Source organism: Cnephaeus nilssonii (genome assembly GCF_951640355.1).
Source record: "Cnephaeus nilssonii genome assembly, chromosome: 5".
NCBI classification, from domain to species: domain Eukaryota; kingdom Metazoa; phylum Chordata; class Mammalia; order Chiroptera; family Vespertilionidae; genus Cnephaeus; species Cnephaeus nilssonii.
This window is the reverse complement of record NC_137076.1, coordinates 76,219,203-76,238,043: the sequence shown is the minus strand read 5'-3', so window position 1 is coordinate 76,238,043 and position 18,841 is coordinate 76,219,203. Positions and strand designations below refer to the sequence as shown.

Below are 18,841 nucleotides of genomic sequence, written 5' to 3'. Positions count from 1 at the left end.
TCCAATAAATCACAAAAAATATGAAATTTTCTCTTTATTCAAAGAGAAAAAAGAACCCCAGAGAAAACTAGATAAATTCTAAATGGTATGACCATAGGCAAGGTCATTTTTTGAGGGGTATTCTTCTCACTATGCCCCTTTAAAATTAAGTGATGAAATCTTTTCAGTCTGCTGTTTGTCTTAAGAAGGTCAGTTCCCACTGCAGAAACAGCATTTAATAAATAGTTATTATTTAAAGAACAGTTCTTGAGCAAATTTACCTCAAGATATTTACTTCCAATCTTTTCAATAATTTACCTTAAGAGGGTTTAACATTTTATCTGCATGGCTGATATTCAAGTTTAATTCAGACGCCTAATATGGCCCAACTTTCATATTAGTTTCAACAGAAGACAAACATGAAAATGAAGGACTTGGTCACGGTTCTCTTGAGCGGATCTGAAAATTTGTTACTATATTGCAATAATACACAGGGGTTCTGAGAAGAAAAAAAAAAGAAGAATACTTTCCTAAACACAATGACACTTAGCTGTACTGGATGACAAGGAAGAAAGAGGTTTCCTAAACTCCATAAATTAAGGTGATCCCAAAATAAGGCAATTTCATTACCTTGTTGTAGACATTGAACCATTCCGGGTGATGATTCATCTTCTCTGCTTGTAGAGCAACTCGGGACATAAAGCCAAAGGCCTGCATAAGATGAAGTCGAAAGTGATTACTGCACTGCCCTCTGCCCTGGACCTGAGAGAGACCCCAGAGCAATCCAACCAGATAAAGACACGGCTAAGGTCCTTAGGGAAGCCTGGAGAAACCAAATATGAAAGCGACTGCTCTCCGCAGAGCTGGGTAACGGCGTAGCAGGACCATGACCTGCTGCTCGATGGTGAAAACAATCAGGCTCAAATAAACAAAGCAGGAAATTGGTCTCACCCATTGACCTGTCTGGACTGTTTAATTGTCCTCAGGACTAGACTCTCCAAAATAGCTGGGGAATAATTTCCCTTTAACCAGTGCCCTGGACCCCAACTCTTTGGAGCAACTCTGGCAGCACTGCTCTTTTGTTTTTAGTGACTGGGTTGCTAACAAGGTATCAACCACAGGACTATGGCAGAATGTCTTTTGAGTGTGTCTTAAACCAAAGCACTGACAGAAATGAACAACTTCCCTATTCCGTTTCTCAGGCACGTCAGGAGGGGATGAAAGACTTTTTATTGACATCCAGAATGAAACAGAAAAGTCTGGCTTGCCTGCTGGGGGTCTTTTTGCCGCTGCCCAGCATTGGCAATTCAAGCAGAAAGTGCCCCACCTTTAGGCAGAGGGCTGCAGACCCAGCCACAGGTGGAAGTGTGGACCTGGAGGGCTCTGTCTTCATACCACAGGGAAAGTGCAAACTTAATTTTAAAAAGCAGAAGGCAGCCCGGGCCAGCATGGCTCAGTGGTTGAGCATCAACCTATGAACCAGAAGGTCACGGTTCAATTCCCAGTCAGAGCACATGCCTGGGGTGTGGACTTGATCCCCAGTGTGGGGCGTGCAGAGGCACCCGATCAACGATTCTCATGATTGATGTTTCTCTCTCTCTTTCTCTCTTCCCTCCTCTCTGAAATCAATAAAAAAAAATACACATTTTTTTAAAAAGCAGAATGCAAACTTGTCCTGAGAGGGGAAAAACTTTTTTTCTTGCTTTCAAATTTTTATGAGGGTAATTGCAAACAATAGGAGAGTCTGTCTCTATTGTGCCCAGAAGGCAGAAATACTTGGAAAGACTCTGAGGTAAGTTCACATTCATCACAAAGGTACAGTGGAATTCACAGAGCAGTCCCCATTATAGCCACAGAAATAAATATTTAACTTCATTACCCCATCCAGAAAACCAATCTGATGTTAGTTGCACTGTTTTTGGATCACCAAAAGGCAAAAGAGCACATTTCTAAGTTAAAAGTGAGAAATATGGAAGATGCCATTTAAAATAATTTCATTCACAATAGTTCCTAGCTCAGAAGTCACTTTATTAAGGATAAATTTCCATTTTGACATTTAAGGTCTAAATGAAGGAAATTCAAGCAAAATCCATTTAACCAAGTATGGAATTATCAGTGGGAAAGCACTATTCACTCTTTACCCCTTCTCATTGCAGCAGTTCTCCCCACCCCATCCACAGTTTCGCTTTCCATGGTTTCAATTACAGCGGTCAACCACGGTCTGAAAATATTAAATGGAAAATTACAGAAATAAACAATTCATAAGTTTTAAATTGTGCACTGTTCTCAGTAGTGTGATGAAACCTTGCACCGTCCCCCTCATCCTGCCCAGGACATGAATCATCCCTTTGTCCATATCCACACTGTATACACTACCCGCCCATTAGTCACTTAGTAGCTGTCTCAGTTATCAGATCAGTCATCAAAGAAAAAGAGACCATAGTCACATAACTTTTATTATAATATACTAGAGGCCTGGTGCACGAAATTCGTGCCTGGGTAGGGTCCCTAGGCCTGGCCAGCGATCAGGGCCAATCTGTGGGGCGACCAGTGGGGCAATCAGGGGCCCCCGCTGGCACCCACCTTGGCTGGCCTGGGGCCTGTGGGCTGGGGAAAGCTCCTGCATTGAGCATCTGCCCCCCTGGTGGTCAGTGCGCATCATAACAACTGGTTGTTCCGCCAGTCATTCTGCCGTTCAGTCGATTTGCATATTAGGCTTTTATTATATAGGATTGTTATAAGTGTTCTATTTAATTATTAGTTATTGTTGTTAATCTCTTACTGTGCCTAATTTATAAATTAAACTTTATCAGAGCTGCGTATGTATAGGAAAACATAGTATATATAGGGTTCAGTACTATCTACAGATTTAGGCATCCATAGGGGTCCTAGAATGTATTGTCCACAGATAAAGAAGAATACTGTAATCTGATTTCCTAGACTATGTGAGGGGAAGGGACAAGTCAAATGTGAAAGTCAGTTTTAATTATTCAAACACAGAGTTAACTTGTATTAAATGATGTATGAGAATTTTTACTGTTTATCTAGAATGCTTTATTCTTGTTTAGCTTTAGCTTACAAGATTAACCACCTCTGAGAGACAGCAATATACTCGTTAAGGATATGTGCTTTTGAGCTAGTGAGTTCTGGATTCAAATCCCAACTCTGCTACTTAACTGCCATGCAATTTAACTCCAAGCCTTCGTTTTCTCATCAGTAAAATGGGGATAATAATAAAAAGCTCATGTAATCATTCTAATAAAAAATGAGATAGGGGATATCAATGCACTTGGCACAGCACCAGGCACAGAGTAAAAGGTCAATAATGGCACGTACTGCTACCACTGCTGCTTCTGGCCGAACTTGACAAAACGTAATGATGGATGACAAGCCTCCCCAAGCCCTGAGAATCTAAGATTCCAGTTGCCCTTTCCCTTTTCCATTTGCCAGGACTAGAGATTGATACACATATACCTGACAATAGATAATATACTGTAGGGTAACACTATGATGAACATTTACTGGGGAAAACAGCTTAATGACAATAAGTGAGATGGGCAGTCAGTCACTGCCCAACTTCTTAAACCTTTGTAGCCACCATTTCTTTGAACCATGTTATCCTAAAAGGTCCAAAGTGATACTTAGAATCCCTTACCATTTCCCAAGAGCCAAATGGACCAAATGGATGATTTTAACATGGTCAGAAGTGCACTTCCAACCTTGGACTACAAGTAAGCATACTAGCAAAATCTATTTCATCACAGATATGACTTAAAACAGAACACCCATACACAATATAAAAAGGGAGGCACATCCAAAGACCCTCTAACTTTGTATTTTCCTAAGCTTTATATAATTCCCTCAACCATCACCTAATATTTGCATTTAATAAAATATCAAAAAACCATTTACACAAGATTTACTCCTAATTCTTGCTTAGGGAAAAAACACACACTCTTGGGAGCAAGGAGGCTATTCCATAACGCTTCTTCCATATAACAAAAGCAAATAATCCCCAAAATATTTATTTTAAATCCACAAATTAAAAACATCCTGAACAATGCACATTCAAATTAAAGTAAAAGAATTTCTGTAAAAAAATGAGTGGATAGGAGAGGAGAAAAGCAAAACCTCAAAGGGGAATTCTGATTATCTGAAACATAAAGAAAGAATATGACTCAAAAGCAAGCTTAGCAGATGGTGAACAGCATCTGTCCCTTCTTCTAAGATTTTTTACAGTCCTAGCTACTTACTATCAAGATGCCAGTTGGAATCTAAAGGCCCTGAACTAGCTAAAAGTACAGGCTCTCTAAAACCATTCCATAAAGTTCTAATCACTATGTTATACACCTGAAACTAATATAATATTGTATATCAACTGTAATCAAAAAATGAAAAATTATTTTTTAAAAAGGAAGCTGAAAACAGCCCAAGGCAGAACAGAAATCACTAACTATCTAGTAAGAACTTACAGAACAGGACTGAGAAAATGGGCAAAATAAAGTAGAAATCAATAACAGTTTATAAGAATTCAAAAATCTAGAAAACAAAGTAGATTTAATATATAGAATAAGAGAACCAAAATTCCCAGAAAAATTAGAAATGTAAAACAAGAAAATTTTCCAGAAATAAAAGATTTAAATCTATAGATGGTAAGAATTCAATCATGTATATACAACCATTAAAGAAGAAAAAAACCCTTTGAAGAAAAAAAAAGATCAATTAACCTCTAAGGATAAAAAGAATCTGATTGACTTCAACCTTCCACACAGCAACTTCAAAATAGAAGTAAGATGAGCAATGCTTATCAAGATTTTAGGAAACGAAAATGCAAAAATAAATTTATACCTAGCTAAATTGAAATGTTGTTCAAAATTAATGCAAGAGACATAAAATTTTTAATACAGTAATTCATGGAATAATTCCCATTCATCCTTCTTGAGGAAACTTTTTTTTTTAAGGGTTAAATATAAGTAAGAGATGAATGGAGAAACCATACCAAAGGTATTGGCAGTGGGCAATAAATTCACTCAGCTCTAGAAATACATTTAAAACAATTGTGGGGGTTATAGTCACAGAATGAAATGCAAGTGTTATAAACTACTAAAAGTGTTGAAGAAAAAAGGGGAAGAAATAGGGAAGGTAGATGAAAGTTTTAGAAAATCTTGAAAACTGAGATCAAATGTTACAGACGTATGTATATTTAAAGGTATAAAATATAAGTACTAAAAATATGAACTAAAATTGTCTGGTGAAGGGAAACAAGAAGTATAATTCTGATATTGCTTAGTGGGACACCACTATATAAAGAAATGTTATCTAAATACCATCTAAAGAAATAGAGGATTAGCCCTAACTGGTTTGGCTCAGTGGATAGAGCGTTGGCCTTCGGACTGAAGGGTCCCAGGTTCAATTCCAATCAAGGGCATGTACCTTGGTTGCAGGCACATCCCCAGTAGGAGGTGTGCAGGAGGCAGCTGATCAATGTTTCTCTCCCATCGATGTTTCTAACTCTCTATCCCTCTCCCTTCCACTCTGTAAAAAATCAATAAGATATATTTTTTTAAAAAAAGAAATAGAGGATTAAATTTGCTATGTAAAATTATAGGTATAATAGTATCCACTAGAAGAACTAAAACAAAAATAAAAACATTCACAATTAAGTAAAGAAAAATACAATTAAAATGAAGTAAAAGAAAATACAATTCATATTCTGATTTAAATTAAAGAAGGAAAAAGTATATTGGTTCTGTCATGTTTTATAAGACCAAACATCTTTCCAATCAATAAACTAAAGAACCTAAATCCAACCAATTAAAAGAAAACTTTACAATGCATCTCAAAGCAAACCTCAACCAGTGGAAATAAAAGGACACAGGCAAATGTGGGGGAAAATTTTTTTAAGAAATTATAAGGATGCCGAAACTGGTTTGGCTCAGTGGATAGAGCGTCAGCCTGCGGACTGAAAGGTCCCAGGTTCGATTCCGGTCAAGGGCATATACCTTGGTTGTGGGCACATCCCCAGTAGGGGTTGTGCAAGAGGCAGCTGATCGATGTTTCTCTATCATCGATGTTTCTAACTCTCTATCCCTCTCTCTTCCTCTCTGTAAAAAATCAATAAAATATATTTTTTAAAAAAAAAGAAAGAAAGAAATCATAAGGGTAATTTATAATTATAAAGTATATCCACAATGAAAACTAAGTAATTGTGAATATCTATACTACAAATAGCATCAAAAATCAATAAGGCAGGCCCTGGTCGGTATGGTTCAGCTGGTTGGAGCATCTCCTGTACACCAAAAGGTGAAGGGTTCAATTCCTGGTCAGGACACATATCCAGGTTACAGGTTCTATCCTCAGTTCAGGCAAGTGCAAGAAGCAACTGATAGATGCTTCTCTCTCTCTCCCTCCCTTCCTCTCTCTAAGATCAATAAAATAATAATAATAATAAATAAAGTACAGCAGTTCTTTTTCTTTAAAAAATCAATGAAGCAGAAATGACAGGAAATATAGGACAAATAGAAACATGTGTAGTTAGATACTGTAATTCACATATCTTAATCCATGACAGATTAAGGAAACAAAAGTAAGGATATGGACTACTTAAACACATAGTTTAAATGATAGAACTAATTGATATATTTTAAACTCTAAAAATTAAGAATATAGCTTTTATTTATTTTACATCATCTGTCCCTCATCCTTTATTCAGTACTAGAGGCCCAATGCACAAAATTCATGCACTTGGGGGGTCCCTCAGCCCGGCCTGCACCCTCTCACAGTCCAGAATCCCTCAGGGGATGGCCGACTGAAGGCTTAGGCCCGCTCCACACCTAAGCTGTCAGTCAGACATCCTTAGCACTGCTGCAGAGGCAGGAGAGGCTCCCACAACTGCTGCTGCACTCACCTGCCGTGAGCCTGGCTTCTGGCTTAGCGGTGTTCCCCCTGTAGGAGCGTACTGACCAGCAGGGGGCAGCTCCTGTGTTGAGCATTTGCCCCCTGGTGGTCAGTGCGTGTCATAGCGACTGGTCATTATGCCGTTTGTTCGATTTGCATATTAGCCTTTTATTATACAGGACTAGAGGCCCAGTGCACAAAAATTTGTGCACTTGGGGGGGGGGCCCTCAATCCGGCCTGCACCCTCTCGCAGCCCAGGACCCCTCAGGGGATGTCGACCTGCTGGCTTACACCTGCTCCCCAAAGGATTGGGCCTCAGTTGGCACAGACATCCCTCTGGCAGCCTGGGAGCCCTTGGGGGGATGTCCACCTGCCAGCTTAGGCCCGCTCCCCGGGGGATCAGGCCTAAGCTGACAGTCAGACATCCCTCTGGCAGCCCGGGAGCCCTCGGGGGATGTCCACCTGCCAGCGTAGGCCTGCTCCCCCCGCAGTTGGACATCCTTAGTGCTGCTGAGGCAGGAGAGGCTCCCGCCACCGCCGCTGCACTCATAGCCGTCAACCTGGCTTGTGGCTGAGCGAAGCTCCCCCTGTGGAAGTGCACTGACCACCGGGGCAGCTCCTGCATTGAGCGTCTCCCCCTGGTGATCAGTGCGCGTCATAGCGACCAGTCTTTCCTGGTCCTTCTGTCATTAGGGTCAATTTGCATATTACCCTTTTATTATATAGGATTATTATATAGGATTATGTAACAATTGTCATGTTACTTAACAATTATTTTCATACTATACTTTCATACTTAACAAGTAATTATTTTCATACTGATTTTAAAGATTCTTCTCTCCTTCTATTATATACTCTCTCACTCTTATCTTTTTTTCTTTTTCTTTTCCTTTTCTTTTTTTTACAAACCCTTGTGTCGAGGGCTGACTTTCAATAGATCACAGCGAGGGAGCTGCTCTGCTACATACGAAACCCCGACCCAGAAGCAGGTCGTCTACGAATGGTTTAGCGCCAGGTTCCCCACGAACTCGCTCTTATTTTTAATCCTCACCTGAGAACATGCTAATTGATTTTAGAAAGAGAGGAAGGGGGAGAGAAACATCAATGTGAGAGACAAACATTGATCGGTCGCCTCCAGCAAGTGCCCCAACCGGGTATCAAACCGACAACCTTTCAGAGTACAGGACGATGCTCCAACCAACTGAGCCAACCAGCCAGGGCTATATACTTTTCCAATTAAGTATTTTGTTAATGAGGCGCCTGATGAACAAAATGGAATCCAGAATTGCTTGGCCAGCCAGAGAACTGACTTTGCTTGAATTCCAATCACTCAAAAAATGCCCGTCAACTTGATGGAGGATACCAGACAGTGGGAGCACTTCTACTGTCTGCTCTTTCTTCTCGTAACGTGCTACTTTCATATCCTGGATTCAAACTGTTTGTTATGACATTCCAGATAAAATAACCACTGAATGGTGTGGTCTTACTCCTAAAAGGGTTAGATGTTTGGTCAAGTTACTACATTTAGTTCTGGTAGATTATCTTGGTTACATGGTACATACTTATTGGAGCTCACAAAACAGGCCTATACCTAGCTTGGTGAAGCATAATTGCTCCTTCCAAAAATTTTCCAGGGGTTTCATTAGCAAGTCACTAGCATCGTGCACCATCATCATCCTTTCATTTTCAACTTCATTGAGTAATTCACAAATTCCTTGAAGGATTCAGAGTACTGAAAACTGAAAGTCTAAGAACAGGGTACGAGCATCGGTAGGTGCTGGTGAGAACCCTATTCCAGATTGCATACAGCCAACTTCTTGTTGTATCCCCACGTGACAGAAAAAAAGAATATAGCTTTTAAAATATCCATATGATGGATAAGATCCATTTACAGTAAGTGAACATATATTAGCCCACAAAAAAAAAATCCCAATAAATTCCAAAAAGTAGAAATAGTACTGATAACATTCTCTAATAAAATTTTAAATAGCCCTGGCAAGTGTGGCTCAGTTGGTTAGAGCATCATCCCCTGCACTAAAAGGTCATAGGTTTAATTCGTGGTCAGGACACATACCCAGGTTGTAGGTTTAATCCCCAGTCGGGGCATGTACAGGAGGCAACTGATCGATGTTTCCTTCTCTTTCTCTTTCTCTTTCTCTTTCTCTTCCTTTCTCTCTCTCTCTCTCTCTCTCTCTCCCCCCCCTCCCTCTCCCTCTCTCTCTCTCTCTCCCTCTCTGCCTCCCTCCCTTCCTCTCTCTCTAAAATTAATGAAAAATATATCCTCAGGTGAGAATGAACAAACAAACTACAATCCAAAAGTTACAAAAAGTACTACATGGAAATTTTTTAAATCCTTCTTTTAAAAATCTTGAGTCAAAAAATAAAAAATCTTAAGTCAAAGAAGACATTAAAACTAAAATAAAAATTAATGTCATAAGTACTACATATAGGATATATCTAAAGCAATAATCAGAGTAAATATTTTAAATACTTAAATGCCTTAATAAACACAATAGAATAAAAATAAATATATTGCCCCACCAGTATGAGTCAGTGGTTGAATGTCGACCCATGAATCAGGAGGTCATTGGTTCAATTCCCAGTCAGAGCACATGCCCGGGTTTCCGGCTCGGGCTCAGTCCCCAGTGGGGGGTAGGCAGGAGGTGGCCGACTGATGATTCTTACTCATCATTGATGTTTCTATCTCTCTCTCCCTCTCCCTTCTTCTCTCTCTAAAATCAATAAAAACATATTTTTTAAAATATATAAATAAATATATTAAGCACCCAATCAAGAAGGTAAGGAAATAACAACAAAATAAACTTAAGGAGAATAAGAAAGGATGTAAATAAAAGAAAAGCAAATATAAATAAATTAGAAAAGAGAAAACTAGTAAAACTAATAAATCAAAATGTTGTATCTGAAAAAATTATACAATAGAAAATAGGTTACTTCATCTAAAACAAAACAAAGACAATGAGAGAAAGCACAGGTAAACAAAAGAGAAAATGACAACAGGGAAGTAACTATAGATAAAATAAATTTTAAAACATACAAAAAGTTTTTAGGCAAATACAAAGTTAACTCAAATTTTATAACATAGGTAAAACAGTTCTCTGAGAAATAAAAATTATCAAAACTGACCCCAGAAGAGAAAAATACCTAAACAATTAAACAACTATAAAAAAGAAATGTGTCTAAGAGTAACACCAAAAAGTTACAGTTCCCAATCATTTCACAGAGGAACTCTATAAAACCTTAAATCAAGTTATCTCTAATACTAAACTGTTCCAGAGTATAGAAAAAGAACATTTCCAAGTTATTTTTATAAACTATCATAACATTGTCTCCAAATTCCCACAGAGATAGCATATAATAATGAAAATGTAGATTGATCTCATATTTATTAAAATCTTAATAAACAAAACCTAGCAAAACACTGAAAAAACAAAACACCATGTACAAATAGGATTTATTCTGAAATGCAAGGATGGTTCAATATTAGGTAATATATTGACATAATTTATCATAGTAATCAAAAATTCATATGACTTCTGAAGATAATAAATTCAATATTTATTATATATTAAAATTCTTTTAAAAATTTTTTGTTTGAGAGAGAGAAGAGGGGGGTGAAGGGAGAGAGAAACATCAATTTGTTGTTTCAGTTATTTATGCATCATTGGTTGCTTCTTGTATGTGCCCTGACCAGAGATTGAACCCACAACCTTGGTGTATCAGGACAACACTCTAGCCAAGCCAGCCAGGCCCTATATTAAAATTCTTAATAAAATAAGAATATATGAACCCTTTTTTAAATGATTAGAATATCTATACTAATAAAAGGGTAATATGAAAATTGGTTGAGACGCCCTCACACAATGACCAAACACCAGGCTGTGTGGGGCAACCAGGCTGGCAGGGGGGGCATTGAGGGGCAACCAGGCTGGTGGGGGGGGCAGTTAGGGGCAACCAGGCCAGCAGGCAGAGGCGGTTAGGGATGATCAGGCTGACAGGCAGAGGCCATTAGGAGCAATCAGGCTGACAGGCAGGTGAGTGGTTAGGAGCCAGCGGTCCAGGATTGTGAGAGGGATGTCCAACTGCTGGTTTACACCCGATCCCCAGAATCAGGCCTAAACCGGCAGTCAGACATCCCCCAAGGGGTCCTAGATTGGAGAGGGTGCAGGCTGGGCTGAGGGGAGCCCCCCCGCCATGCATGAATTTCATGCACCGGGCCTCTAGTATTCTTAATATCATTCTTAATAAAAAAAACACTAGAAGAATTCCCATTAAAGTCAAGAATAAAACAAAGAAGTCAAAATAAGTCAACAGCAGTTTTATATAATTAACTAATAGAAAAAAAATTGGAAGAAAACATCCCATCTACAATGGAACCAAAATTTATCTAGGAGTAAACTTAATAAGAAATGTATAAATTCCATATGCAGAAAACTTTAAACCAATACTAAAACATAGACAAATCTTACATTAAAAATATTCCCCTGTATGGGAATAAAAACCAAACAACAAACAAATTAAAAGACACACAACAAATTGTATCTGCAGTACTTATTTCCTTAACATATAAAGCATGCCTACAAATTAATAAGAAAAAGATCAACCACTCAATTTTTTTAAATGGATAAAGGACATAATAAACATAACAGAAAAGAATTGTTCTTAAACATAAAAACTGCTCAATTTCATACATGATAAAGGAAGCATAAATTTAAACTACGCTTTATGTCCATTATATCTCAATAAAGCTGAGGGGGGAACTAAGTCAAACCGGTTTGGTAAAGATCAAAGATTTCGATAATATTCTGTTGATGAAGATAGGGAAGAGACACTCGCGTGCATTCTTGGTGAATATAAACTGATAATAATCACTATAAAAGAGAATATGACAATATCTATCAAAATTGTAAATGCCCATGCCCTTAGGAAAAAAAATGTCCATGCCTTTCGACCAAACAATTCCACTTCTAGGAATTTGTCTGCAAACATACGAAAACATAAATTACAAGAATGGTCACTGCAGCACAGCTGCAGTGGTTACAGCCATGGACTTGAGAGAGCCAAATGTCCATCAATAGGGACCTGATTAAATGTATTATGGTACATTTATACACTGGAATACTACGCAGCCATTAAGAAGAATGAGGAAACTATTTATCCTCTAGCATCGAAATACCTCCTAGATATATTACTAAATAAAAAAAAATGTGTAAAAATAGTTTATGAATTATATAAAAATGAAAGAATAAAATATATGCATTATATCTCTGGAGCTAGTTATAATGTGAATGATGGGGGGCATGGAGGAAGGAACCGGGTGATTGAGAATCAGGAACAGGAAGAGACTTCTATATTCTTTGGTACCTTTTAAATTTTGTAACACATATATACATGATCTATGTTTAAAAATTAGTTTGGGGGGAAAATGAAGAAGCCATGCAAATGAAGATCTCACTGTAAAGGCAGCTGAGATCCTGTATGTAACCTGGTTCATATTAAAATATTTTGGCTCATGTTAACTTCTTAACATATGCCTACCTGTTTAGGTGGGTTTTTAGTGCCAATTTACAGCATAGTTTGTCTATGAGCCATGTTCTGTTGAGCCACGGCCATTTCAAACAAACATATGGCCAACAAATAACATATAATGGCTGATAATAGTTTCAGTCTTTCCTCTATTGCAAATTACAAACATTTTATGAACAAGTCAATGAATGCATGATGAAGTATGACTTTTTAAGTCACTCTGCCATTTTAAGGAATGTAAGCATTACAATCACAGTAAATTGGGCCAATGAAGTTTGTCATTTGGAAATCTCCAAACCAGCAGCAATTAAAAGATTTTTCCATGAACCCCAAATCAAGTATTCTTTGGGAACTTTAATTTTTCTTAAAGTTCCTTTTGTTTCATTTTATTCCATGAAAATATGAAAGGCTATCAGATGCACAAAACCAAAATAAAAATCCTGTATCAATCTGTGAAATGTTTAACAGCACCCTGAATTTAAAATGCGGCTTCAGCCAAATAACATGTATAATTTATTAAAGTTCTAAGACTTTAACTTCTAGCACATATTTACAATACAAATCTTTCATTACTCAGAGCAGTTCTCTTTGAAATGTTCTTTAAATCAGCTGCCTTTTATATTTTGATTGTAGACTATTTTAATTATGCACTAAAAAAGAACATATCTCCCACTAAGAAAATGAGCACCAGCGACTCCAAAGTAATTTCCCCAGTACAATCTCCATTAAGCTTCTAAATACTTCCTTTACTAATTCAATGAATTAGAACTCTATTGTTTACGAATCACCTTTATGTTTGTAGGCCCATAACCCTTCTTTTATAAAACACAATTGCCATGGAAGGAAATGATATTTATGTCTGATTAGAAATGAAAACACTATTACATAAATCAGTTTGGGCATTTCTTCACGTCTTGAAACATGATCGGCAATTTAGTCTAATTGGTGATCAAGGAAACTATCTTGTGATCAATTAAAGTAATTACCAGATTCCGGCAACACAACCTACCTTAATTTCAGCTAGAGTCTGCACTTCTTCAACTTTAATTAAAAATAATGAAAATTATTAAGCAAAATGCATGGCAAGATCATTGCCAAGCACGCACATGTCATAGGACAGGACCTTCCCTGGGTGTTGCTGACGGATCAATCACATAAACAGTGCTTGGTCCACCAAGGAAAGGCCCTCTTTGCCCCAGAATATGATTATGTGTCTCAACATGACTTTTTCATGGAAAACATTGCTAACTGTTCCAGCCACTGCAAATAGAACATCAGATCTTAATTTGTGGGCAACAGAATATTCTCAACTAGCAACATGAGAATTGTGAGGAACAGGCCCAACCAAAGATGCATTTGATCCGTGCTTTTTTCCTCCAAACTGTTACCCTTATTTTGAACACCACAGTCAATTGCAAAGACTTCAGAGTCAAAGATGTAGGCTCAAATCCTAGCTCTGCTATTCACTAGCTATGTGACCTCAGAGGAATTCTTAACCTTTTAAATGAGCCTCAGTTTCCTCAGACGTAAAAGGGGGCTAATTCATGTAACATATTTTACAGTATGCCAGTCATTCTAGTAGGCACTCAGGTAATGCTAGTTATTTATTATCATCACTAACACTTTAACATTATACACACACACACATATAGTGTCTATGACCTGGGGAGGAAGAATTCCTTTGCAAACCTAGTACAAGAACAACTGAAAGGCCAAAAAAATTCACCTTTGCAGGGCTGAGAAACCCAGAAACATATTTAAAACTATTTCTCTAAGTGGGTGTCCACATAGGAAGATTTCTGGTGGAACTGGCAATCTGTCAGTGAGCATCTTAGCCAAGCAGGTGACATGTCTCCCTGAGAAGCCAGACTAAAGGCCTCACTTGATGACCTTCACTTAGGCAGTCATGTGCGGGGCAGACACAACCCCACTGACCCTGGTCTACCTGCATTCTATTTAATCCACTACAGAATTCAACATTTCCAATAACTCAGGCCAAGAATACCCAACTCTGAATTGAAACTGGCTTCCCCAGGCACTTGAGACAATGTCCACAAGCTCCTGAGAGAGCAGCCTGCTCTACTGTGCCCTCAGCTGAATTAGTGCCCCTTCAGCTACTGCTAAGTACACCACCTATGCGAGAGCACGCTCACCTCTAAACACTACCTTCAAAAGCTATACTCACAGACCTGTAACATTTTAGAGCCTTTTTTAAAAAGTTCTTAAGTCAACATTTCTGGAAATTACCCTAAAAAGCCATTTGGGAAAATAAGGCAGCTCTTTTAGCTAATTACACGGAGCACCTTCAAGATATGCTGTTAAATGAAAAGGCAAGGTGCAAAACAGTTTTCCTTTGCAGAATTAGGATTTCTAATTACATTAGTAAATTCCTCCTGAATTCCTAGGCTGGGAAGACTACCCTTTGAGAGAGGTCTACTCTTCTCCAGGCAGCAGTTTAACGAACATAAACACCTCTACACACAACTTTACCTAAGAGCTCTTGGTTTCTTTTCCATTTCAGTGAAAGTTCTCGAGATAGATTTCACACAGCTGATGCGTGCCAAAAAGGCATTCTGGCCAAGAAGGTCACAAGGTGAGAATATCTTTTCCCTGAAAAGATACTACTCATTTCCAAATTCCTCTGCCCATAAGTTTAAATTACAGTTCCCCATATCATCATCAGCTACTATGAGCAGACCAACAGCTCAGTCTGATTAGCTCCTTCTAGAATTTCTCACAATCCAGTTTTGTTCTCTTGATCAGCACATTTCCCAGTTTTCTATCCATCCTTTCCCCTAAAGCAGACTGAAACACTGGTTTCAAAATCACATCAAGAGAAACCATTTACCCAGAGTTCCCTAACATCTAAATAACTCCCTAGGCCTCGCTGTTCATTAGGGCTATTCATTCGTGCCAATCAGTTGCTTCAGAAAAGTCCCGCTGGAGGTTTTCATTCCCGATCGGTTGATAATCCATATTTGTTGCCTTTCAGGAGTCTGATGAGGTGAGAGGCATTGCAAAGTTCTTTGTTTTGTTTTAGCAACCTTTTATGAATTAGAATTTACACTGCTTGGTTTTATCATTATAAAATTTCAACTTATATACTGGTAGAAAAAAATATCTTTAGGTTTCAACTTCATGTATCCAAACCATTAAGATATATGGAGTATATGGACAAATACATTTTTAAAAATTGATATGCAAAATGGCCATCTACTCCTTACCTTTTCTTCTTTATAATCAATTGGCTCCTTTTAAGAGATGCAACTACTACTTACACTATATAATTCCAGTTTATATCTGATATGAAATTGTCTTGCCTTATTATCGTAATAAAAACATCTATATGCACCTAATTTTAAAAAGAGAAAGAAAGAAAAGGCAAAAAGGCTTCTATTCAAATTGGGACACATTAAATTAAACTGAAAGTCAAACCCCAGCAACAATAACCAAAAGGGTAGAGGAAGAGAATGAAGGCTCAGGGCAGAAATGAGGGCTCAGAGGAGCTGGGGGGCACTCAAAAATATTTTAAAGAAACAGCCAATACCTAATTTGGCTCGATGGTAGAGTAAATACACCTTCTACAAGCAGTATACATTTTTTAAAACAGTCTCATCCTTCTGCACAAAATATATGATGGTATAAAAAGGTCTGCACAATATCAACAAATTCATACTTATCCTTTCTTTTAAAATGGAATCAATTCTACTTTTAAGAGTTTTTAAGTACAGTTTTGGCAACACTGCTGATATTTCCTGTAAGAAAATACATCACTCAAATATTCGAGCCCGATCAGACATCCTGGTGTTTCCACAGAGGACCTCCAGTGATAGCTGCAATGCGTCTCTAGGAGAAAACAGCCTGCCAGACCCACTTCTCAGAAAACGGTGCCAATTCAGAAGAAGCCTGGTGAGGAAAGAGACCATCTCATAGGCATCTGTATTTATTTGTTTCAAAGGGCACATCCAGGTTGTGAACTTGGAAAGGCCCCTGAACCTGTCAGTCTTCAGACACTGAGCTGAAGCAAACCACAATATATTCAGAATTTGTCCCCAACCTGCTATGATGAGGCTTAAGGAAAGATCTATTATCACCCTTATAGATTGAAACAAGGTACTTTTTGTTTTTGTGTTTTAAAGATTACTAAAGAAAAAAGAAAACTCAGGGCTGGAGGCTTTTAGAATAAAATAAGCTTAGCACTCACCCTGTCTGGCATCAAAAGACTCACAACGTCTAGTGAGTGGCATCATCACCCACCAGAAAAGTTCTACTCCCATCTCTGTCTCATTCTATGGCCTTGAGCAAATCCTAAACCTCTCTCATCACTCCTAGTCTCTGGAAATCGGAGGCTCTTAACTTCATTGTATGAGAAGGTCTCATAAAAACATGCAGAGTGCTCTGTACAGAAAACGTGCTACTGTGGAACACTCGGGGTTCCAATTTGCCTGAATCTTGCACAAAGTAATTTTATGCCATTGTTTTAATCTAGAAATTTTACTCTGTGTGGCAAAATAAACTTAGTTGCATCCTGAATACAAATGAATAAGTCTCCGTGTTAAAAATTCACAAATAAGGCCAATAACTCAGAAAATCATAATGAATAGAGGAAACATTTAAAAGAATAAATGCTTACTTAAGTCAATTCTTTTTGCAATAGTCCAATATAAATTACCTTATCTTGAGCTGTTGATCAGGTAGGGTATTGGGGGTTTGGGTGGGGTTTTTTTTAATAATTTACAAAATCCTGAAAGAAAAACAAATGGTTTTCCTGAATGGCTATAAATGGGATCATTTGTTTTTCTTCTCCTTAGAGAAGGCTCCCATTCAGTTCCCCCCAAAGAGCAGTCGCCTTCTCTGTGCAGGTGAGGGCTGATGGGCAGGCAGCATACAGCAAAGCTCCATCTCCACACCACAACCTGCACAGCTCGTTCATGATCCCATCAGAGGAGAACACACACAACTGGCTCTAAAACACTGGGACAAAGAAAGAACATAGGTATTGATGGAGTGGGAGTGCGAGGCCATTTGATGCAGTTACTAAAGAGAAAGTCTTTCCCTTTTGTTTTTAAAAGTTTATTATTTCATACCTTATGCAAATCATACTTTATCTATTAGGCAATAATATTTGAGAAATACTCAAGTCAAATTAAAGGCTTCAATAGCCTTGCCAAAAGCACTGTGATTTTCCTATAAAAAAATTATTCCAATTTGTTGATCTTACATAGGATGAAACATACTGTAACAATCTTCGTAATTTATGTCCTGTTGGGACACAATGATTTAAAGTAACATAATACAGAGCCGCATCACGGCTAATCTAAACCACCTGACCAGATAAACACCAGCTTCCCTTCTCTCTTCAGCAAGGGCATTTCTGTTTATTGTCATATCATTTCCTCATTCTAGGAACATGCAGAATAAATGCAGCCAACCTGCATTTCAGTGGGAGGCTGAGCTGGCCTTTCCCATGTCAGGAGGTTTGTGTGCACACAGGTACCAGTACAATGTCAAGGGCTTACAAGACAGAAAACAATCCAAGAATTCCACCCTCAAAATCATTTACAATGAAGCAAATATGGATTCATCCAGTACAATCTGGACCAGGTGTGGTGTTATAAACCACAATCTTTTGGAGATATTTTAAAATGTCACTGAAATGGTAATTCTTTAAAACAAATTATGGGGCTTACTATGAGCCAAATTTTTATAAATGCTTCAATCATGCCTCTTGCCGTGGTCACAGGCACTCATGATCTGATTAACCAAGCTGAAACGCCCAAATTAACCATCGTCTTTGGGGGAAAGGAATTCTGGTAGAAGAGAAAGACAAAGAGTCCATGCGGCACTAACCATGGCCATTTCTGAGACACAACTGCAGAGGCACATTTCAAACTGCGAGGTTTCTCCAGGGTCCAAATCCCTTCTCCCTCCTCATATATGCAAACCTTACTGGCCAAGGAGGTTTTTAGGGAGACTTAAGGGAAGGGTTTAAAGTTTCAATTGTGGGGGAAAAAAGTGCAGAAACACATGTGCATTCAGCAGATAACAATTCACTGAAAATATTCTAAATCACAACAAAATGCCTGTCTGACCAAATTTCTATAAACTTGGTTGGGCAAGAGGAAAACAAACAATTGTTTAAGGGTGGTTTCAAATACTGTTTCTGCTATTACGAAGAATTTTCAAAGCTCTTCATGCTCCATTGGAAACCGCTCTGCTTCACCAAGTTCTTCTGGTCAGTCCTGCCAAAGAAATGGTCTGATACACTTTATTACAAGTTTATCAATTTGCTTACCCAGACAAATATATGTAATTATCTTTGCCCATAAAGACCAGCGTGAAACAGGATTCCTCCTCTGAAAGCAATGAGATTACTCAAACACAATGAAAAGGGACGGGACTAGGCATTTGCATCCCACCT

At 38.2% G+C, this 18,841-nt stretch overlaps 1 protein-coding gene across 1 annotated transcript in view; it reads right to left on the bottom strand.

Moving 5' to 3' along the window:
• PCBD2 (pterin-4 alpha-carbinolamine dehydratase 2) overlaps nt 1–18,841 on the bottom strand; it is a 58,208-nt gene that overhangs the window by 3,403 nt on the left and 35,964 nt on the right. The window contains exon 3 of the mRNA XM_079770998.1: nt 610–690. Coding sequence (XP_079627124.1) covers nt 610–690 — 81 coding nt within the window. The remainder of the gene's footprint in view (nt 1–609; nt 691–18,841) is intronic.